Source organism: Macaca mulatta, chromosome 19 (assembly GCF_049350105.2).
Source record: "Macaca mulatta isolate MMU2019108-1 chromosome 19, T2T-MMU8v2.0, whole genome shotgun sequence".
In the NCBI taxonomy this organism is placed as follows: domain Eukaryota; kingdom Metazoa; phylum Chordata; class Mammalia; order Primates; family Cercopithecidae; genus Macaca; species Macaca mulatta.
In genome coordinates, this window is record NC_133424.1 from 66,543,865 (window position 1) to 66,567,457 (window position 23,593).

Consider the following 23,593-nt stretch of genomic DNA (forward strand, 5'->3'; position numbering starts at 1 on the left):
AAAGAAGCACTAAACACCAGGGTGTTCATAGAGCATTTATTAGGGGGACTTCCATAGAGTGGGGCATCCTTGTCTCCTTGCCCAGTGTCTCCTTGTGGATCTCAAGGATGTGCTTCCACATAGCAGCATGTTCTTCAGATGGACAAGGAGACACTGGGTGTTCTATCCAAAGCTTTAACCTAAAATAAAAATAAACACAAAAATAAACCCCTAGAGAATATGATCTCTCAGTACAGTTGTTTCTTGGGATACACAGGCAATTCATTTCAGTACCCGGTACGTGTAACAAAACTTGCTGGTACTCCAGCCCTGACATTGTCTCTGCTGGACCTGCATATAGGAAAAGCCTGCTGTTCATATACACAAGTCTTGCTTCTCACAAATGCAATAGTTCTGATCCCCATTTGTTTGAAAAACGTGTGCACATAAGAGACCCCAGGAATTCAAGGTTGCGTTGCTCCAGGGTTGCCTGGATTTTGAGTGTATTTGGGAATGAGAAACAAGGATTACAATCTGGAGTGCATGGCATGGCAAGCCACAGTGCATCCGGGGAGGAAAGTGTGATGTTGGGATATATGCTGGTTTTCACCCACGGTTCCTAGTTCATAACTCCCATAGCGCTTGTTACAGTCTTTTGTTAGAATGTTGGCTGTTTTGGGCCTAGGGGGGGCCTCTGACCTCCTCCTGCCCTTCCTTCACCTGCCCAAGGCACGACTCGAATGTTCCCTGTCTTTCTGATGGTGGCTCTTAAGACCCTCTCAAAAGATGGTCTCACCCTGTTCCTTGTGGAAGGAGATGCTGACATCAGGAAGCTTCCATAAAAGCCCAAGAGGACTGGGTTTCGTGAGTTTCTGGACGGCTGAGCATGTGGAAACTCCTGGAAGGTGGCGCCCAGGGAGGGCATGGAAGCCCCGCGCCCCTTCCTGCGTGCCTCCTGCTATGTGTCTCTTCATCTGTGTCCTCTGCAGTGTGCTTTGTATTCAACCAGGAAATGTCAGTGTTTCCCTGAGTTCTGTGAGCTGCTACAGGAAATTAATCAAACCCAAAGTGGTGGTCATGGGATCCCCAACTTGAAGCCTGTCGATCAGAAGTTCTGGAGGTCTGCACTTGGGAATGGTGTGGGGGACAGTCTTGGGGACTTAGCCTTTAATCTGTGGGATGTGGGATTGTCTCTGAGTAGACAGCATCAGAGCTGACTTAGAGGACACCCAGCTGCTGTTCGCTACTGGGTCTGGGGGAAAAAAAATCCCACACATCTGGTCCTAGAAGTCTTCTGTGTTGATGATTCCTGTGATGTGAGAGTAGAGGAAAAGCACTGTAGAGAGAGCTCTCTGTACCTAGAGAGGTAGAGGAAGTTCTTATCAGCAACAAGGGAGAGGGTGACAGCTGCCTAGAAACAGAGTTCCCTGGTTCCAGAGGTTCAAAGCCAGAGTTGCTGTCAGTCCTTTGGAGGAGATGCCGTTGCTGGGCAAGTGTTCTCTCGAGAGCATCTTATCTGAATTCCTGACGTCCTAAAGAATAGCTAGTGATAAACCTTGTCAAAACAGGAGGAGGGTGAAGGACATGGAAGAGGGACAGAACTAACCTTAAACCTTTTGATTTATGATACTGGGATGACGTTTTCCTCATTTAGGTCTTTTGTAATTTCTTTGAGCAGTAGTTTTAAATTGTCAATGTGTACGTATTGCATCTCTTTGGTTAAATGTATTTCTCTTTTTTTTTTTTTTTTTTGAGACAGAGTCTCACTCTATTGCCCAGGCTGGAGTGCCATGGCACCATCTCAGCTCACTGCAACCTTCGCCTCCTGGGTTGAAGCGATTCTGCTGCCTCAGACTCCTGAGTAGCTGGGTTTACAGGCGTGTGCCACCACGCCCAGCTACTTTTTGTATTTGGATAAATGTATTTCTATGCGTACTTTTCTTGTAGACACTGGTATAAATTGACTTGTTCCTCTAATATACATGTTGAAATGCTGAGCTCCATTAGCTATAAATGTGAACATAGTTGGAAATAGAGTCTTTGCAAATGCATTTAAGTCATGATCAAGAGATCATAATGAATTAGAATGGGTCCTAATTTGATCTGAGTGATATCATAATCTGAAGAAGAGAAGAGACACACAGAGAAGAATGGGTTTAAAGACAGAGGTACCCAGGTAGACGTAGGCTGAGAAGATGGAGGCAGAAATTGGCGCAACACTACCCCAAGCCAAGGAGTGTGTGAACCAGCAGAAAGTAGGACAAGTCATTTAAGAATTCTTCCATCGGCCAGGTGCAGTGGTGTACACCTGTAATCCCAGCACTTTGGGAGGCCGAGGCGGGTGGATCACCTGAGGTCAGGAGTTCAAGACCAGCCTGACTAACATGGTGAGCCTCCCATCTCTACTAAAAATACAAAGATGAGCCGGGAATAATGGTGCACACCTGTAGTCCAATTCCTCGAGAGGCAGAGGCAGGAGAATCGCTTGAACCTGGGAGGGGGGATGTTTCAGTGAGCCGAGATCGCGCCTTTGCTCTCCAGCCTGGGTGACAGCGAAACTCCATCTCAAAAACAAAACAAAACAAGGCCGGGCGCGGTGGCTCACGCCTGTAATCCCAGCACTTTGGGAGGCTGAGACGGGCGGATAACGAGGTCAGGAGATCGAGACCATCCTGGCTAACACGGTGAAACCCTGTCTCTACTAAAAAAAAATACAAAAAACTAGCCGGGCGAGGCGGCGGGCGCCTGTAGTCCCAGCTACTCGGGAGGCTGAGGCAGGAGAATGGCGTGAACCCGGGAGGCGGAGCTTGCAGTGAGCCGAGATCCGGCCACTGCACTCCAGCCTGGGTGACAGAGCGAGACTCCGTCTGAAACAAACAAACAAACAAACAAACAAACAAACAAACAAAAAACAAAAGAAGAAAACATTCTTTCATTGAACCTGCACAATTATGTTAACATCTTTCTTATGTTGTACTTAGATTTTTAAGTGAGCCGTGTTATCTCTCACATCAGATATTAATATGTTTGTCTTTTGTGGATATACTAGGATAGCAGTGTCAGAGTTTCATTTCGCCTGTGCCATAACACTGAAGCCGAAGTGATCATTGCCTCTGAATTAGAAAGGACTGTAGGTAGATGAGTGAGCTCTCAGTGGGATGTGCCACAGGTGCCTGGTGCTCATTAGTGAAGGCACCTGTGTCACTCACTTCCCAACCCCACATTCAGTGACAATGGCACCTTGATTTGGGCCATGAAAAGAAATATTTATGTCACAGAAACTGGTAGATACCACCAATAATAGCATTTTAAAGATGTCTTTTTCAGAATCAGCATAGCTGTGGTGTCACTTGAAATGTGTGAGTGATGATTCCAAGTGGTGATATTTCAGGAAAAGTTGCACACAGAGCATCTGAGAAGGAGGGAAGAGCTCGAAGGGTGCAGAGAGGCTGTCAGGGTCTCAGGGTGGATTTATCTTTACCTGGTTGGAATTTGATCTGTCGTTGACTTAGTTGGTGGTTCAGGTTTGGATCTCTGAACTGAAGAGATGGCGACTCAGTAAGGGACATCAAGGAGTGTGACACTGAGGAATAAGGAAGACTGTGTTACATGCCGTGGACCAGAGCACGCAGGTGTGCAGAGGTGTGGACACAACGCTGCCATGTGGGATGGAGCCTCATGTCTGGGGATGGTATAAAAGGGGGATCCATTCGAGGAAAGTCAACATTCATAGTTAAAAAAATGTATCACAGTTTAATGATCTTCTAGGAATCACCCCAGACAGTTTCCCTGCACACAAATATGGATTCCTGTCTCTAGAAGTGACCAGCAGAGAGTTCAGATAACGTAGGTCCTAGATTGTCCTCCAGAACTTCCTGGGATCATCAGATCTGTCCCTGAGGCTCCACCACTCTGAAGGGAGCATTGTCCTCTCTGCTGTTCACCGGCCGGCTGCATCTTGGGGGCTTCTCTGGCTGTGCTGAGCCTCAAATAGCAGAATCCCGAGGACCACCAGGACCAAGCCAGCCACGCCCATGCGGATGAGATTCTCCACTGTGTAATCCTGTGGGTGTTGGCCTAGGGGTGGTGGACAAAGAGGTCACAGAGGTCACGGCAGGTCAGAATCACCCAGGGACCCCTGGATGTCCACCCAGGGCACCCACCTCCCCTGGACAGTCCCTGACCCTCTGTGCCAGTCCCATAACGGAGAGCATCTCCTCACTCACCAGTCTTGGAGTCTGTCTGGTTTTGTGACGGGCTGAGGGTCTCACCTGCTCCTTAGAATCAAAACAGTGGAGAAGAGCCCTGAGGCCAGCCTCACTCCTGGGCTCTGCATTCTTCTCTTCCCCTGTGTCTCTTGACATGAGTTTTATGGAGTTCCTCAGAAACCCTTCCTCTGCTGTAGCAGGGTTCCCTCCAGTCTCCTCATTAATTATGTCAGACTTCCTGTGCCCTACAAATCCAAGCTCGGCTCCCGAGTCATTTGGGAGAGTTTTCCTGCACCCCAGGAGCTCAGCATCTATAAGGAAAGTGGTCCCCAGTCCAGAAATAACCGAGACCTTGGGTGCTCTCTGTGCATCCTGGGACCTTGTGTGCTCTCTGAGCCCTAACAGGCTGCAGGGAGCAGGTGCAGGACCACAGCAGTCAATTTCCCTGGAGATGAGAGTCTCACGTATCCACCAGCTGAAGACGCAGGCTCCATGGAGGAGGGGTTGGACCTCAGGGGCTCCTGAATGTCAGGAGCACAGAGGGTTGAAAGTCTGGGTCTGCCTCCCCTTCATGCCCTCAGCCACTTCACCTGGGGTTTCATCTTCCATTTAATCCCTAGGTAACGAATTCCTCGTGCAGGCAGGAACCCCTAGAATGCAATACAGGTGAGCACACACCCACACACACAGATAAGCATGTGCTAAGTGGTGGTGCTATCCGAGCTTCATAAATCAATATTTCTGCTTTCAGGAAGTGTGAATCTAGCTGAGAAAACCAGCAACAAACATGTAAAGACCTGTCACGTCAAATATATTAAGCACATAGATGAATACACATAAAAATGTATTTAGATATACCTACACACATTCAGATGTAAGTATATAACTGTACATAAACATGTATATATGTAAAACTTCAGATATATGCTTAATATGAAGTTATATACATGTTAGTATTTGAGTGAGAAATATTACTGTGCAATTTAGAAATAAATCAAATTTCCATGTTTTATAATTTATATAAATTTTACCAGAAATTAAAAGAGATCTACTGAAAAGTAATTAGAAAGGAGCGATTCTGTAGTGAGTGAACCCGAATTTAAAAGAATATGCTCAAACCAGTCACTTTCTCATGGATACCTATCTCTTATTTTAAAAAAGATAAATCAAATATCTCACCTAAAAATTGTTAAAGATGTTGAATAAGTCTTTAAGTTAAAATGAGCATACAATATTCTTATGAGTAAAATTTCAAAACACTTCTTAAATTCATTAAGAAAATTTCCATTTTGAATGTCTAAAGGAGGAAGATTTGATATTAATGAGAAATTTGTTTCTACATTGAATGTGTAAATTAAATCAAGACCCAATTAAAGGGGGAGTATCATTAATGATTTTTAAATAATAAATGCATACGACAAATAAAATCATACATTTATATATTCACATATTGTTTTAAAAGTTTTAGAGAAAAAGGAACGATGGACACGTGCGTATAGAAAACGCAGAGTAGAAATGAATTGTACAAAAGATGGGCTGTGAATAATTCCCTAACTCGTTCAGGGAGCAGGTGCACAGCCCCTCCTTATTCTCAGGGGTGCCCTGAGCACAGAAGCCTTCAGATGGGCACAAGGGAGGCAGTGTGGGGGCACCCACAGCCGGGGTGCTTCTCTCTAAAGGAGCGGGTCTGGGGCACACTCCAGCCTCATCACAGTCAGATCCCACCGAGGCCCGAGCAGCTTCTTCTCCGGTCCTGAGATGTCCCAGGGACCCCGCAGGTGTGGGTGAGGGGTTCATTCTCAGGGACCCTTGGACATGAGAAATGAGAGCTGCCAAGGGAACGTCTGTCTGTCCTCTCTCCATCTCTCCTGCCTCTCTTCCTCCTCCATCAGTCCAGCATCTTCCCCGTGTCCAAGTCAGACTGAGCCCCAAATCCTGCTGACCCAGCCTGTTCTCTTTTCTCTACTCATCAGACATCCTGCAGGACAAGATCAGAGTCTGGGGGTCCTGCAGAGCTGTGCCAGGTGTTGCTTTTAGTAGAAAATTGGAGAGATTTTCTCTTACACATGGGACAGGGGAGATTGTCAATCAGTGGGGTTTGTAAACTTTTGTTCTCTCCAAAATATTGTGGCTTTGTCTTACTAAGCTGAGATTCCAGGAGGGATGAGCAAAACTGCATGCACCTGCCTCCATCTCCGTTGTTTTTTGTTTTTTGTTTGTAAACCCTTACAGTTATTGGGACAATCAGGACAAGGCCAGAGAGGGCTGCAGGTGGGAGCAGATCTAGGATGAGCCCCATCCCAGATGCCCCAGAAGGTCAGAAATGAAGGGGCTTTGGGGTGGTCACATCTAGGCAGTTCCCTGTTATTCAGATCGAGAGTCCTGGGTGCAAGGAGAACCAGCTTTTTCAGAAGTTCCACCTCCCAAGGAGAGGCTGAGCCATCACAGCCCCAGCCCCACCTTCCTGGGCTCTTCCCACCTGACTCCTACAGCAAGCACCTGCCTGTGATCTCCGCTGGCCCTGGCTCCCCATGAGAGGTGATGGCTCCTGGGAATCCTGCTTGGGGAGGGGGAAAGTCCCCGCTGCTCCACTCATCAATGCCGAACCTCAGACACCTCCCTCCCCTCTGACCACCACGGAGGGAGCACCTGCCCCATCCCTGGAGCACCAGGAAGCCACGCGGACCACACCCTACTGTCCACCCTGCCCTCTGCTGCCCTGAATCAGATCCCGAATATTGGAGGTAGCAATGAGATGAGCCTAGAAACTTCTCTTGAGCTAGGAGTGGCTGTTTTTGTCACCCATGAGTCAGGACTTAGAGGTTGGGACCCCAGAGACTCTGATTCTGAAGTGGAGACATCAGGAGTGGAGTGTGTGGGGCCTCCGTCTTCCACCCTCAGTCTAATCTCATCTCTGAGCTTCACCGCCGTCTCCTCCCAGCACTCCCTGCTCTTTACCCTACTGAGACTTCAGGGGTGGGAGCCAGGGGTGGGAGGTCCCGTCTATTTCCACCCTCTCATGGGCTGGGCCCTTCCCTGCAGACCCTCCCCCTTCACTGCCCTCAATCATTATTGTTTCAGAGCTCCCCTGGAGGCAGGGCCTGAGCTGAGCCTTTGAGCTCAGAAAGGACAGGATCAGGGCCCTCACCTGAGCCCACAAGCTCCAGGGGATCACTGGGGGCCGACCACTCGGAGGAGAGGTTGTGTGCACCGTAGCATGTGTACTGGCCCCCATGGGAGCCCCTCACAGGGCCCATGGTGAAGTTGGCCTGGGAAAGCCCAGCCTGGTGCTGCCGACCAGGACGCTGGAGGAAGTCACGTCCCCCCTCCTTGTACAGAGCGAATCTGTCATAGCCGGCATCAGAGCCACACTGGAGGGTCAGCTTATCCCCAGGGGCCACGACAGGACCCGGCTGCACTGAGAGTGACGGCTTCTTACAAACACCTGGGAAAAGGTGGTCACGGTTTCCAGGAGCCGATCCTCACACTTCCCCACAAACCCTCCCTCTCCCCCTGGGCCTCACCGCTGCTGATCCTCCTGTGTCTCTGGCCCCAGGAGCCCTGAGCCCTCTCGCCCAACATCATCCCACCTGGCGCTGCCCTGAGACGCGGCTCCTCCCCACCTGAGACCTCGAGCTCCAGGGGCTCACTGGGGTGAGTCAGCAGGTAGGGGTTGGAGCTGAATGAGGCGTAGCACCTGTAGGTCCCCGCGTGGGCTGAGGTCACAGGACTCATGGGAAATTCAGCCTGGTACATATGAGACCGGTACTTGGATTTCAGACTCAGGGGGGCATCAGCTGCTCCCTCCTTGGTCAGAAGGAAAGTGTCCATCCATCCCTGTGACTGACACAGCAGGGTCACGTTCTCTCCTGAGGCCACCGTGGGGCCCGGATGCACTGCGAGGGAGGGTCTGGCCTGGGTCTCTCCTGGAAAGAAGACGGATGGGTGAGTGGCTGCCCCGCCTTGTTCTGAGCTGAGACCTCCCCAGGGCTCTCTCTGGGACCCTCAGTCTCTCTGTCTCTGGTTTCTCTGAGTCTCCCCCTCTCCACCCATCCCCTGTCTCTGTTTATCTCTCCCTCCCTTGGGACCCCCACCCCTCATCCCGGCCATCACCACATGGGATCCCCCGGCAGGGCCTGAGCAGAGCCTGGGTCCCTGACTGAACCCGCTGGGCTCCTCACCTGAGATCAGGATGTCCAGGGGGTCACTGGGGGCCGACCACTCGGAGGAGAGGTTGTGTGCACCGGAGCATCTGTACTGGCCCCCGTGGGAGCCCCTCACAGGGCCCAGGAGGAAGTAGGCCTGGGAGAGCCCAGCCTGGGGCTGCCGAACAGGGCGCTGGAGGAAGTCACGTTCTCCCTCCTTGTATAGAACAAATCTGTCGTAGCCGGCATCAGAGCCACACTGGAGGGTCAGGCTCTCCCCAGGGGCCACGACAGGACCCGGCTGCACTGACAGTGACGGCTTCTTAGAAACGCCTGGGAAAAGGTGCTCATGGTTTCCAGGAGCGACCCTCAGGCTTCCCCACAAACCCTCCCTCTCCCCCTGGGCCTCACCACTGCTGATCTTCCCGTGTCTCTGGCCCCAGGAGCCCTGAGCCCTCTAGTGAAAATATCATCCCACCTGGCGCTGCCCTGAGACGCGGCTTCTCCCCACCTGCCCGGAGACTCAGGGAACTCCAGGCAATGCTGTGAATTTCTCACCTGGGACCAGGAGCTCCAGGAGATCACTGGGTAAAGACCACACATAGGGAGAGCGTAAGTCATAACTATAGCACCGGTAGGACCACCTGCGACTCGGGCTCACGGGGCCCACGGAAAAGACGGCCCGGGACCAGCCACGGGCATGGGACTGGCAGTTGAGACGTTGTGGGTGTTCATCTTCTCCTTCCTTACACAGAATGAAGCCACCAAATGCCACCTGTGAGTCACACTGGAGGGTCACGTTTCCTCCTGAGGCCACCACAGGGCTGGGCAGGGCTGAGAGGGTGGGTTTTCTGTAGGCTCCTGGGAGAGAAGGAGGCACAGTGTAAATGGGACTCACATCTCCCGCATCATCCCCAGGGCTGGGCTGTGAGAGGGAGACACCCCTGAGAGCTGACCCTCTTCCTGAGGACAGACCTGGGGCTGGGACCCCTGAGTGTCCTCTCACCTGTCACCATCAGGTCCAGGGGGTCACTGAGCTCTGACCACCCAATGTGGCTGTAATACTGACAGCGATACCGCCCTGAGTGTTCCCAGGTGATGGATGGGATGGGGAACTGGCCCTTCTTCACAAGCTCTGGTCGTATCAATGTAATCCAGGATGCTGGTTTTCTCTCCCTATATAGATGGTACTCCCGGGCTTCAAGGTTTCCCTGACACCTGAGGGTCACGGGACTCCCCTGGGTGATCACACGGTCTGGCTCAGCCCAGAGTCTGGGCTTGCGGGGGAGGATTCCTAAAAGGAAATCAGAGATCGGATTCTAAGTCATTTCCCACCCAACAGATCTCAGCTATTGGCTGCAGGACCCTCCAGATGCCCCCATCAGTCAGCCCAGACCTGCTAATCCCCGTCCCCAGCTGCACGGGGGTGGCCCCTTGTCCCCAGTGAGTAGGAGGGACCTGGGACAGCTGGGGACAGACTCACCTGCCTGCACGTGGGTCCTGGGGCCCAGACTCAGCCCTGGAAGAGAGTTCCCTGTGAGAGATTTGCCCCTGAAGCCTGAGCAGGTCCTCCCCTCCCTGGGATCTTTGTGAGCCCCTGGGGCCTCCTTATGCACCAGAGTTTGGCTGTGGGGTGAGGCCCCTCCTAGGTTAGAATCTCCCCTCCCTCTTCAAATCTCACCGAGACAGATCAGGACCATGAGGATGGGGGTCATGGCGTCTCCTCCCAACGCCCTGCTGTGCGGATGGAGGAGCCCTCGGTGCTGGCAGGACAGAGACACACAGAGAGAAATAGCCTCCCCTCCTTCCCACCCTGTGTGGACGCTCGGAGGCTGGGTCCTTCTCCTGGGGTGTTGTCATCTGCAGCCACACAGGAAGCAGAACTGACCTCCCAGGATCCTGACTCTCATTCTCTTAGGGCTGAGGTTGGGGCAGGCACCGGGCCCTCTGCAGACATTTCAGACTGTAATGGGGTCTTTCCTGACCCCCAGCCGCTGTCTGTCTGGTTTATCCTCGTCTCACTGAGAGCTGGGATGTAGCGGCAAATAGAACTGGTGCTTCCTGTGTCTGCCCTTCCAGATGAGGGTAGCGGAGGCTTCCCCTTCCTTCTCACAGCCTCCCGCAAGGTCTCCCTCCCTCCTTCAGCCCGTCCATCAGCACACGTTGTGTGGTCCTTACCATGGCAGTTATCTCTCCAGCCCTGGAGATGCTTCAGGGAAGACACAGGTCCATGCCACAGGCAGACTCAGACCAGCAGAGACACGTCTCGCATCTCGCTGTGCCTTCCAGGCTGAGCTGCGTGTAGCAGTGAGGACAGAAGAGAAATGCAGGGAAATAGGGGAAGAAAAGTTGACTTCTTTCTTGGCACTGGACTGTGGGTTTTCTTTCAATAGTTCCCTCTCAACTTCCCCTTTTTAATTTTTTTTTTTTTTTGTGCTAGAGTGTCCACCCCTCCCCCCAGGAACAAACCTCTGAGTCTTTCCTGCCTCCTCGGTGCCCCTTGCGTCCTTGGCCGTCCCTCTGCACCTCAATTCCTGGTCAACATTTTGGGAACAATGGCTTATGTTTGCGCTTTGATTTGAGGAGCTGAGGAGGGAGTTGATACTTATTTGATGACTGGTTTTCATCCACTGCCTATGTGACCTTGGTTTGTAGTGTCCCATCTCTGAGCCTCAGCTTCTTCCTTTGCAGACTGTTGTCATGAATCCCACTCGTCACCGTGGTTGTGGGGTCAGTGGTGCCTGGACATTGGGAGGGACTCATTTCTGCCTGATTTCCAGACCAGGGTAAGACCTGAGGTGTTTGGGACATGAGAGGGTCTTGGTGTTGGACTCCACAGTCTACGTAGGTGATTGATGTGTCCACTTAAGATGTCACATCTGACCCTAATGGAGAAATGTACATCAGGCATTTCTGAAATACCCAGAGCATCAATATCATGAGCAGAAAAAGATGTGTGGAAGCCCCGAGTGTAGAAGGATCCACAAGAAAGAACAGAAGTCAGAGGTGAGATGCCACAGGTTCCTGGGACCATCAAGGGCTCATTAGGGTGTAGGTTTCCGCCATTGAGTGGAGCCCGGAGAGGAGCCTCGGGATCTGTAACACAGTGAGGAGCTCAGGGCTCCAGACCAAGGTGGGAGGCTGCGTCTTCCAGCCACACCTGAGGCTCGAGTGGACCCCAAGCAGCCCACAGGAGTTCCCTCAAAGGAGTGCACCAAACCGTCCAGTGATAGAGCTGCTGGGATTCCATAGAAAGAAGCACTAAACACCAGGGTGTTCATAGAGCATTTATTAGGGGGACTTCCATAGAGTGGGGCATCCTTGTCTCCTTGCCCAGTGTCTCCTTGTGGATCTCAAGGATGTGCTTCCACATAGCAGCATGTTCTTCAGATGGACAAGGAGACACTGGGTGTTCTATCCAAAGCTTTAACCTAAAATAAAAATAAACACAAAAATAAACCCCTAGAGAATATGATCTCTCAGTACAGTTGTTTCTTGGGATACACAGGCAATTCATTTCAGTACCCGCTACGTGTAACAAAACTTGCTGGTACTCCAGCCCTGACATTGTCTCTGCTAGACCTGCATATAGGAAAAGGCCGCTGTTCATATACACAAGTTTTGCTTCTCACAAATGCAATAGTTCTGATCCCCATTTGTTTGAAAAACGTGTGCACATAAGAGACCCCAGGAATTCAAGGTTGTGTTGCTCCAGGGTTGCCTGGATTTTGAGTGTATTTGGGAATGAGAAACAAGGATTACAATCTGGAGTGCATGGCATGGCAAGCCACAGTGCATCCGGGGAGGGAAGTGTGATGTTGGGATATATGCTGGTGTTCACCCTCGGTTCCTGGTTCATAACTCCCATAGCGCTTGTTACAGTTTTTCGTTAGAATGTTGGCTGTGTTGGGCTTAAGCGGCGCCTCTGACCTCCTTCTGCCCTTCCTTCACCTGCCCAAGGCACGACTCGAATGTTCCCTGCCTTTCTGATGGTGGCTCATAAGACCCTCCCAGAGGATGGTCTCACCCTGTTCCTTGTGGGAGGAAATGCTGACATCATGAAGCTTCCATAAAAGCCCAAGAGGACTGGGTTTCATGAGTTTCTGGATGGCTGAACACGTGGAAGCTCCTGCGGGGTGGTGCCCAGGGAGGGCATGGAAGTCCCGCGTCCCTTCCCCCATGCCTCCTGCTATGTGTCTCTTCATCTGTGTCCTCTGCAGTGTGCTTTGTATTCAACCGGGAAATGTCAGTGTTTCTCTGAGTTCTGTGAGCTGCTACAGTAAATTATTCAAGCCCAAAGAGGGGATCATGGGATCCCCAACTTGAAGCCAGTCGATCAGAAGTTCTGGAGGTCTGCGCTTGGGAATGGTGTGGGGGACAGTCTTGGGGACCTAGCCTTTAATCTGTGCGATGTGGGATTGTCTCTGGGTAGACAGCATCAGAGCTGACTTAGAGGACACCCAGCTGCTGTTCGCTACTGGGTCTGGGGGAAAAAAAATCCCACACATCTGGTCCTAGAAGTCTTCTTCTGTGTTGATGATTCCTGTGATGTGAGAGTAGAGGAAAAGCACTGTAGAGAGAGCTCTCTGTACCTAGAGAGGTAGAGGAAGTTCTTATCAGCAACAAGGGAGAGGCTGACAGAGCTGCCTAGAAACAGAGTTCCCTGGTTCCAGAGGTTCAAAGCCAGAGTTGCTGTCAGTCCTCTGGAGGAAATGCCGTTGCTGGGCAAGTGTTCTCTCGAGAGCATCTTACCTGAATTCCTGACGTCCTGAAGAATAGCTAGCAATAAACCTTGTCAAAGCAGGAGGAGGGTGAAGGACACGGAAGAGGGACAGAACTAACCTTAAACCTTTTGATTTATGATACTGGGATGACGTTTTCCTCATTTAGGTCTTTTGTTATTTCTTTGAGCGGTAGTTTTAAATTGTCAATGTGTACATATTGCATCTCTTTGGTTAAATGTATTTCTCTTTTTTTTTTTTTTGAGACAGAGTCTCACTCTGTTGCCCAGGCTGGAGTGCCATGGCACGATCTCAGCTCACTGCAACCTTTGCCTCCTGGGTTGAAGCGATTCTGCTGCCTCAGACTCCTGAGTAGCTGGGTTTACAGGCGTGTGCCACCACCCCCAGCTACTTTTTGTATTTGGATAAATGTATTTCTATGAGTACTTTTCTTGTAGACACTGGTATAAATTGACTTGTTCCTCTAATATACATGTTGAAATGCTGAGCTCCATTAGCTATAAATGTGAACATAGTTGGAAATAGTCTTTGCAAATGCATTTAAGTCATGATCAAGAGATCATAATGAATTAGAATGGGTCCTAATTTGATCTGAGTGATATCATAATCTGAAGAAGAGAAGAGACACACAGAGAAGAATGGGTGTAAAGACAGAGGTACCCAGGTAGACGTAGGCTGTGAAGATGGAGGCAGAAATTGGCGCAACACTACCCCAAGCCAAGGAGTGTGTGAACCAGCAGAAAGTAGGACAAGTCATTTAAGAATTCTTCCATCGGCCAGGTGCAGTGGTGTACACCTGTAATCCCAGCACTTTGGGAGGCTGAGGCGGGTGGATCACCTGAGGTCAGGAGTTCAAGACCAGCCCGACTAACATAGTGAGACCCCCGTCTCTACTAAAAATACAAAGATGAGCCGGGAATAATGGTGCACACCTGTAGTCCAATTACTCGAGAGGCAGAGGCAGGAGAATCGCTTGAACCTGGGAGGGGGGATGTTTCAGTGAGCCGAGATCGCGCCTTTGCTCTCCAGCCTGGATGACAGCGAAACTCCATCTCAAAAACAAAACAAAACAAAACAAAACAAAAAAACAAAACATTCTTTCATTGAACCTGTACAATTATGTCGACATCTTTCTTATGTTGTACTTAGATTTTTAAGTGAGCCGTGTTATCTCTCACATCAGATATTAATATGTCTGTCTTTTGTGGATATACTAGGATAGCAGTGTCAGAGTTTCATTTGACCTGTGCCATAACACTGAAGCCGAAGTGATCATTGCCTCTGAATTAGAAAGGACTGTAGGTAGATGGGTGAGCTCTCAGTGGGATGTGCCACAGGTGCCTGGTGCTCATTAGTGAAGACACCTGTGTCACTCACTTCCCAACCCTACATTCAGTGACAATGGCACCTTGATTTGGGCCATGAAAATAAATATTTATGTCACAGAAATTGGTAGATACCACCAATAATAGCATTTGAAAGATGTCTTTTTCAGAGTCAGCATAGCTGTGGTGTCACTTGAAATGTGTGAGTGATGATTCCAAGTGGTGATACTTCAGGAAAAGTTGCACACATAGCATCTGAGAAGGAGGGAAGAGCTCGAAGGGTGCAGAGAGGCTGTCAGGGCATCAGAGTGGATTTATCTTTACCTGGTTGGAATTTGATCTGTCGTTGACTTAGTTGGTGGTTCAGGTTTGGATCTCTGAACTGAAGAGATGGGGACTCAGTAAGGGACATCAAGGAGTGTGACAATGAGGAATAAGGAAGACTGTGTTACATGCCGTGGACCAGAGCATGCAGGTGTGCAGAGGTGTGAACACAACGCTGCCATGTGGGATGGAGCCTCATGTCTGGGGATGGGATAAAAGGGGGATCCATTCGAGGAAAGTCAACATTCATAGTTAAAAAAATGTATCACAGTTTAATGATCTTCTAGGAATCACCGCAGACAGTTTCCCTGCACTCAAATACGGATTCCTGTCTTTGGAAGTGACCAGCAGACAGTTCAGATAATGTAGGTCCTAGATTGTCCTCCAGAGCTGCCTGGGATCATCAGATCTGTCCCTGAGGCTCCACCTCTCTGAAGGATGCATTGTGGTCTCTGCTCTTCACCGGCCGGCTGCATCTTGGGGGCTTCTCTGTCTGTGCTGAGCCTCAACTAGCAGAATCCCGAGGACCACCAGGACCAAGCCAGCCACACCCATGCGGATGAGATTCTCCACTGTGTAATCCTGTGGGTGTTGGCCTAGGGGTGGTGGACAAAGGTCACAGAGGTCAGAGCAGGTCAGAATCACCCCAGGACTCCTGGATGTCCACCCAGGGCACCCACCTCCCCTTGACAGCCCCTGACCCTCTGTGCCAGCCCCATAACCGAGAGCATCTCCTCATTCACCAGTCTTGGAATCTGTCTGGTTTTGTGACGGGCTGAGGGTCTCAGCTGCTCCTGAGAATCAAAACAGTGGAGAAGAGCCCTGAGGCCCGCCTCACTCCTGGGCTCTGCATTCTTCTCTTCCCCTGTGTCTATTGAGATGAGTTTTATGGAGTATCAGAAACCCTTCCTCTGCTGTAGCAGGGTTCCCTCCAGTCTCCTCATTAATTATGTCAGACTTCCTGTGCCCTACAAATCCAAGCTCGGCTCCTGAGTCATTCGGGAGAGTTTTCCTGCACCCCGGGAGCTCAGCATCTATCAGGAAAGTGGTCCCCAGTCCAGAAATAACCGAGACCTTGGGTGCTCTCTGTGCATCCTGGGACCTTGTGTGCTCTCTGAGCCCTAACAGGCTGCAAGGAGCAGGTGCAGGACCACAGCAGTCAGTTTCCCTGGAGATGAGAGTCTCACGTATCCACCAGCTGAAGACGCAGGCTCCATGGAGGAGGGGTTGGACCTCAGGGGCTCCTGAATGTCAGGAGCACAGAGGGTTGAAAGTCTGGGTCTGCCTCCCCTTCATGCCCTCAGCCACTTCACCTGGGGTTTCATCTTCCGTTTAATCCCTAGGTAACGAATTCCTCGTGCAGGCAGGTACCCCTAGAATGTGATACAGGTGAGCACACACCCACACACACAGATAAGCATGTGCTAAGTGGTGGTGCTAACCGAGCTTCATAAATCAATATTTCTGCTTTCAGAAAGTGTGAATTTAGCTGAGAAAACCAGCAACAAACATGTAAAGACCTGTCACGTCAAATATATTAAGCATATGGATGAATACACATAAAAATGTATTTAGATATACCTACACACATTCAGATGTAAGTATATAACTGTACATAAACATGTATATATGTAAAACTTCAGATATATGCTTAATATGAAGTTATATACATGTTAGTATTTGAGTGAGAAATATTACTATGCAATTTAGAAATAAATCAAATTTCCATGTTTTATAATTTATATAAATTTTACCAGAAATTAAAAGAGATCTACTGAAAAGTAATTAGAAAGGAGCGATTCTGTAGTGAGTGAACCCGAATTTAAAAGAATATGCTCAAACCAGTCACTTTCTCATGGATACCTATCTCTTATTTTTAAAAAGATAAATCAAATATCTCACCTAAAAATTGTTAAAGTTGTTTAAGTTAAAATGAGCATACAATATTCTTATGAGCAAAATTTCAAAACACTTCTTAAATTCATTAAGAAAATTTCCATTTTGAATGTCTAAAGGAGGAAGATTTGATATTAATGAGAAATTCGTTTCTACATTGATTGTATAAATTAAATCAAGACCCAATTAACGGGGGAGTATCATTCATGATTTTTAAATAATAAATGCATACGACAAATAAAATCATAAATTTATATATTCACATATTGTTTTAAAAGTTTTAGAGAAAAAGGAACGATGGACACGTGCGTATAGAAAACGCAGAGTAGAAATGAATTGTACAAAAGATGAGCTGTGAATAATTCCCTAACTCGTTCAGGGAGCAGGTGCACGGCCCCTCCTTATTCTCAGGGGTGCCCTGAGCACAGAAGCCTCCAGTTGGGCACAGGAGGGGCAGTGTGAGGGGCACCCACAGCCGGGGTGCTTCTCTCTAAAGGAGCGGGTCTAGGGCACACTCCAGCCTCATCACAGTCAGATCCCACCGAGGCCCGAGCAGCTTCTTCTCCGGTCCTGAGATGGCCCAGGGACCCCGCAGGTGTGGGTGAGGGGCTCATTCTCAGGGACCCTTGGAAATGAGAAATGAGAGCTGCCAAGGGAACGTCTGTCTGTCCTCTCTCCATCTCGCCTGCCTCTCTTCCTCCTCCATCAGTCCAGCATCTTCCCCGTGTCCAAGTCAGACTGGGCCCCAAATCCTGCTGACCCAGCCTGTTCTCCTTTCTCTACTCATCACACATCCTGCAGGACAAGGTCGGAGTCTGGGGGTCTTGCAGAGCTGTGCCAGGTGTTGTTTTTAGTAGAAAGTTGGACAGATTTTCTCTTATACATGAGACAGGGAGAATGTCAACCAGTGGGGTCTGTAAACTTTTGTTCTTTCCAAAATATTGTGGCTTTGTCTTACTAAGCTGAGATTCCAGGAGGGATGAGCAAAACTGCATGCACCTGCCCCCATCTCTGTTGGCTTTTTTTTTTTTTAACCCTTACAGTTATTGGAACAATCAGGACAGGGCCTGAGAGGGCTGCAGGCGGGAGCAGATCTAGGATGAGCCACGTCCCAGATGCCCCAGAAGGCAGAAATGAAGGGGCTTTGGGGTGATCAGATCCAGGCAGCTCCCCGTTATTCAGATGGGGAGTCCAGGGTGCGAGGGAACCAACTTTTTCAGAAGTTCCACCTCCCAAGGAGAGGCTGAGCCATCACAGACCCAGCCCTACCTCCCCGGGCTCCTCCCACCTGACTCCTAGAGCAAGCACCTGCCTGTGATCACCCCTGGCCGTGGCTCCCCATGAGAGGCGATGGCTCCTGGGAATCCTGCTTGGAGAGGGGGAAGGTCCCCGCTGCTCCACTCATCAATGCCGAACCTCAGACACCTCCCTCCCCTCTGACCACCACGGAGGGAGCACCTGCCCCATCCCTGGAGCACCAGGAAGCCACGAGGACCACACCCTTACTGTCCACCCTGCCCTCTGCTGCCCTGGAAATCAGACCCTGAATATTGGAGGTAGCATTGAGATGAGTCTGGAAACTTCTCTTGAGCTGGGAGTGGCTGTTTTTGTCACCCATGAGTCAGGACTTACAGGTTGGGACCCCCAGAGACTCTGATTCTGAGGTGGAGACATCAGGAGGGGAGCGGGTGGGGCCTCCGTCTTCCACCCTCAGTCTAATCTCATCTCTGAGGTTCACCCCTGTCTCCTCCCAGCCCTCCCTGTTCTTTATCCTATTGAGACTTCAGGGGTGGGAGGCGGGGGTGGGAGGTCCCGTCTATTTCCACCCTCTCATGGGCTGGGCCCTTCCCTGCGGACCCTCCCCCTTCACTGCCCTCAATCATTATTGTTCCAGAGCTCCCCTGGAGGCAGGGCCTGAGCTGAGCCTTTGAGCTCAGAGAGGACAGGATCAGGGCCCTCACCTGAGACCACTAGCTCCAGGGGGTCACTGGGGGCCGACCACTCGGAGGAGAGGTTGTGTGCACCACAGCATCTGTACTGGCCCCCGTAGGAGCCCCTCATAGGGCCCAGGGTGAAGTTGGCCTGGGAGAGCCCAGCCTGGGGCTGCCGGCCAGGGCGCTGGAGGAAGTCACATCCCCCCTCCTTGTACAGAACGAATCTGTCATAGCCGGCATCAGAGCCACACTGGAGGGTCAGCTTCTCCCCAGGGGCCACGACAGGACCCGGCTGCACTGAGAGTGACGGCTTCTTAGAAACACCTGGGAAAAGGTGGTCACGGTTTCCAGGAGCGACCCTCAGGCTTCCCCACAAACCCTCCCTCTCCCCCTGGGCCTCACCACTGCTGATCTTCCTGTGTCTCTGGCCCCAGGAGCCCTGAGCCCTCTCGTCCCAACATCATCCCACCTGGCGCTGCCCTGAGACGTGGTTCCTCCCCACCTGCCCGGAGACTCAGGGAACTCCAGGCAATGCTGTGAATTTCTCACCTGAAACCAAGAGCTCCAGGAGATCACTGGGTAAAGACCACAAATAGGGAAAGCTTGAGTCATAACCATAGCACCGGTACGACCACCTGCGACTCGGGCTCACGGGGCCCACGGAGAAGACGGCCCGGGATGACCAACGAGTATGGGGCTGGAAGTTCAGGCATTGTGAGTGTTCATCTTCTCTTTCCTTACACAGAATGAAGCCACCAAATGCCAGCTGTGAGTCACACAGGAGGGTCACATTCCATCCTGAGGCCACCATAGGGCTGGGCAGGGCTGAGAGGGTGGGTTTGCTGTAGGCTCCTGGGAGAGAAGGAGGCACCGTGTTAAATGGAGCTCACACCTCCTACATCATCCCCAGGGCTGGGCTGTGAGAGTGAGACGCCCCTGAGAGCTGACCCCCTTCCTGAGGACAGAGCCTGGGGCTGGGACCCCTGAGTGTCCTCTCACCTGTCACCACCAGCTCCAGGGGTTCGCTGGGCTCTGACCACCAACTGCGGCTGTAATACTGACAGCGATACTGCCCTGCGTGTTCCCAGGTGATGGATGGGATGGGGAACTGGCCCTTCTTCACAAGCTCTGGTCGTATCAATGTAATCCAGGATGCTGGTTTTCTCTCCCTATATAGATGGTACTCCCGGGCTTCAAGGTTTCCCTGACACCTGAGGGTCACGGGACTCCCCTGGGTGATCACACGGTCTGGCTCAGCCCAGAGCATGGGCTTGGGGAGGATTCCTAAAAGGAAATCAGAGGTCGGATTCTAAGTCATTTCGCTCCCAACAGATCTCAGCTGTTGGCTGCAGGACCCTCTAGACGCCCCCATCAGTCAGCCCAGATCTGCTATTCCCCGTCCCCAGCTGCACGGGGGTGGCCCCTTGTCCCCAGTGAGTAGGAGGGACCTGGGACAGCTGGGGACAGACTCACCTGCCTGCACGTGGGTCCTGGGGCCCAGACTCAGCCCTGGAAGAGAGTTCCCTGTGAGAGATTTGCCCCTGAAGCCTGAGCAGGTCCTCCCCTCCCTGGGATCTTTGTGAGCCCCCGGGGTCTCCTTATGCATCAGAGTTTGGCTGTGGGGTGAGGCCCCTCCTAGGTTAGAATCTCCCCTCCCTCTTCAAATCTCACCGAGACAGATCAGGACCGTGAGGATGGGGGTCATGGCGTCTCCTCCCACTGCCCTGCTCTGCGGATGGAGGAGCCCTCGGTGCTGGCAGGACAGAGACAAACAGAGAGAAATAGCCTCCCCTCCTTCCCACCCTGTGCGGACACTCGGAGGCTGGGTCCTTCTCCTGGAGTGTTGTCATCTGCAGCCACACAGGAAGCAGAACTGGCCTCCCAGGATCCTGACTCTCATTCTCTTAGGGCTGAGGTTGGGGCAGGCACAGGGCCCTCTGCAGACATTTCAGACTGTAATGGGGTCTTTCCTGACCCCCAGCCACTGTCTGTCTGGTTTATCCTCGTCTCACGGAGAGCCGGGATGTAGCGGCAAATAGAACTGGTGCTTCCTGTGTCTGTCCTTCCAGATGAGGGTAGCGGAGGCTTCCCCTTCCTTCTCACAGCCTCCCGCAAGGTCTCCCTCCCTCCTTCCGCCCGTCCATCAGCACACGTTGTGTGGTCCTTACCATGGCAGTGGTCTCTCCAGCCCTGGAGATGCTTCAGGGAAGACGCAGGTCCATGCTGCAGGCAGACTCAGATCAGCAGAGACGCATCTCACAACTGACTGTACCATCCAGGCTGAGCTGTGTGTGGCAGTGAGGACAGAAGAGAAATGTAGGGAAATAGGGGAAGAAAAGTTGACTTCTTTCTTGGCACTGGACTGTGGGTTTTCTTTCAATAGTTCCCTCTCAACTTCTCCTTTTTTTTTTTTTTTTTTTTTTTTTTTTGCTACAGCGTCTACTCCCTCCCCCCAGGAACAAACCTCTGAGTCTTTCCTGCCTCCTCGGTGCCCCTTGCGTCCTTGGCCGTCCCTCTGCACCTCAATTCCTGGTCAACATTTTGGGAACAATGGCTTATGTTTGCGCTTTGATTTGAGGTGCTGAGGAGGGAGTTGATACTTATTTGATGACTGGTTTTCATCCACTGCCTATGTGACCTTGGTCTGTAGTGTCCCATCTCTGAGCCTCAGCTTCTTCCTTTGCAGACTGTTGTCATGAATCCCACTCGTCATCGTGGTTGTGGGGTCAATGGTGCCTGGACATTGGGAGGGGCTCATTTCTGCCTGATTTCCAGACCAGGGTAAGACCTGAGGTGCTTGGGACATGAGAGGATCTTGGTGTTGGACTCCACAGTCTACGAAGGTGATTGATGTCTCCACTTAAGATGTCACATCTGACCCTAATGGAGAAATGTACATCAGGCATTTCTGAAATACCCAGAGCATCAATATCATGAGCAGAAAAAGATGTGTGGAAGCCCCGAGTGTAGAAGGATCCACAAGAAAGAACAGAAGTCAGAGGTGAGATGCCACAGGGTCCTGGGACCATCAAGGGCTCATTAGGGTGTAGGTTTCCCCAATGAGTGGAGCCCGGAGAGGAGCCTCGGGATCTGTAACACAGTAAGGAGCTCAGGGCTCCAGACCAAGGTGGGAGGCTGCGTCTTCCAGCCACACCTGAGGCTCGAGTGGACCCCAAGCAGCCCAGAGGAGTTCCCTCAAAGGAGTGCACCAAACCGTCCAGTGATAGAGCTGCTGGGATTCCATAGAAAGAAGCACTAAACACCAGGGTGTTCATAGAGCATTTATTAGGGGGACTTCCATAGAGTGGGGCATCCTTGTCTCCTTGCCCAGTGTCTCCTTGTGGATCTCAAGGATGTGCTTCCACATAGCAGCATGTTCTTCAGATGGACAAGGAGACACTGGGTGTTCTATCCAAAGCTTTAACCTAAAATAAAAATAAAAACAAAAATAAACCCCTAGAGAATATGATCTCTCAGTACAGTTGTTTCTTGGGATACACAGGCAATTCATTTCAGTACCCGCTACGTGTAACAAAACTTGCTGGTACTCCAGCCCTGACATTGTCTCTGCTGGACCTGCATATAGGAAAAGCCCGCTGTTCATATACACAAGTCTTGCTTCTCACAAATGCAATAGTTCTAATCCCCATTTATTTGAAAACAGTGTGCACATAAGAGACCCCAGGAATTCAAGGTTGCATTGCTCCAGGGTTGCCTGGATTTTGAGTGTATTTGGGAATGACAAGGAAGGATTACAATCTGGAGTGCATGGCATGGCAAGCCACAGTGCATCCGGGGAGGGAAGTGTGATGTTGGGATATATGCTGGTGTTCACCCACGGTTCCTGGTTCATAACTCCCATAGCGCTTGTTACAGTTTTTGGTTAGAATGTTGGCTGTGTTGGCCCTAGGGGAGGCCTCTGACCTCTTCCTGCCCTTCCTTCACCTGCCCAAGGCAAGACTCCAATGTTCCTTGCCTTTCTGATGGTGGCTCATAAGACCCTCCCAGAAGATGGTCTCACCCTGTTCCTTGTGGGAGGAAATGCTGACATCATGAAGCTTCCATAAAAGCCCAAGAGGACTGGGTTTCATGAGTTTCTGGATGGCTGAGCTGTGGAAGCTCCTGGAGGGTGGCGCCCAGGGAGGGCATGGAAGCCCCGTGCCCTTTCCCCCATGCCTCCTGCTATGTGTCTCTTCATCTGTGTCCTCTGCAGTGTGCTTTGTATTCAACCAGGAAATGTTAGTGTTTCTCTGAGTTCTGTGAGCTGCTACAGGAAATTAATCAAACCCAAAGAGGGGGTCATGGGATCCCCAACTTGAAGCCAGTCGATCAGAAGTTCTGGAGGTCTGCACTTGGGAATGGTGTGGGGGACAATCTTGGGGACTTAGCCTTTAATCTGTGAGATGTGGGACTGTGTCTGGGTAGACAGCGTCAGAGCTGACTTAGAGGACACCCAGCTGCTGTTCGCTACTGGGTCTGGGGAAAAAAAAATCCCACACATCTGGTCCTAGAAGTCTTCTTCTGTGTTGATGATTCCTGTGATGTGAGAGTAGAGGAAAAGCACTGTAGAGAGAGCTCTCTGTACATAGAGAGGTAGAGGAAGTTCTTATCAGCAACAAGGGAGAGGCTGACAGCTGCCTAGAAACAGAGTTCCCTGGTTCCAGAGGTTCAAAGCCAGAGTTGCCGTCAGTCCTTTGGAGGAAATGGCATTGCTGAGCAAGTGTTCTCTCAAGAGCATCTTATCTGAATTCCTGACGTCCTAAAGAATAGCTAGTGATAAACCTTGTCAAAGCAGGAGGAGGGTGAAGGACGTGGAAGAGGGACAGAACTAACCTTAAACCTTTTGATTTATGATACTGGGATGACGTTTTCCTCATTTAGGTCTTTTGTTATTTCTTTGAGCAGTAGTTTTAAATTGTCAATGTGTAAGTATTGCATCTCTTTGGTTAAATGTATTTCTCTTTTTTTTTTTTTTTTTTTTGAGACAGAGTCTCACTCTGATGCCCAGGCTGGAGTGCCAAGGCACCATCTCAGCTCACT

General features: G+C 50.8%; 2 protein-coding genes and 1 long non-coding RNA gene across 4 annotated transcripts in view; 1 reads left to right on the forward strand and 2 right to left on the reverse strand.

Annotated features, from left to right (window-relative positions):
- The window catches only part of LOC144337321 (uncharacterized), a 153,312-nt gene that overhangs the window by 61,200 nt on the left and 68,519 nt on the right, over window positions 1-23,593 (forward strand). The window lies entirely within an intron of this gene.
- LILRAB (leukocyte immunoglobulin-like receptor, subfamily A, member b) overlaps window positions 1-23,593 on the reverse strand; it is a 39,988-nt gene that overhangs the window by 7,875 nt on the left and 8,520 nt on the right. The window contains 3 exon segments of the mRNA NM_001040677.1: window positions 4,206-4,250; window positions 19,103-19,405; window positions 19,553-19,837. Of these exon segments, the coding sequence (NP_001035767.1) occupies window positions 4,206-4,250; window positions 19,103-19,405; window positions 19,553-19,837 (633 nt within the window).
- Window positions 23-10,691, reverse strand: LOC144337279 (leukocyte immunoglobulin-like receptor subfamily A member 3). 2 transcript variants are annotated; one of them, XM_077981551.1, is made up of 11 exons: window positions 10,511-10,691; window positions 10,014-10,192; window positions 9,816-9,851; window positions 9,339-9,626; window positions 8,891-9,193; window positions 8,369-8,665; window positions 7,811-8,113; window positions 4,206-4,837; window positions 3,461-4,056; window positions 2,424-2,543; window positions 23-179 (listed from the first exon to the last, which is right to left on the reverse strand). In XM_077981551.1, exons 2-8 carry the CDS (start codon window positions 10,045-10,047, stop codon window positions 4,797-4,799), a joined length of 1,302 nt encoding a protein of 433 aa, XP_077837677.1. In that variant the 5' UTR covers window positions 10,048-10,192; window positions 10,511-10,691; the 3' UTR covers window positions 23-179; window positions 2,424-2,543; window positions 3,461-4,056; window positions 4,206-4,796. The 2 variants fall into 2 exon arrangements, with proteins under 2 accessions (XP_077837677.1, XP_077837676.1); XM_077981550.1 differs by having other exon boundaries at window positions 23-2,543.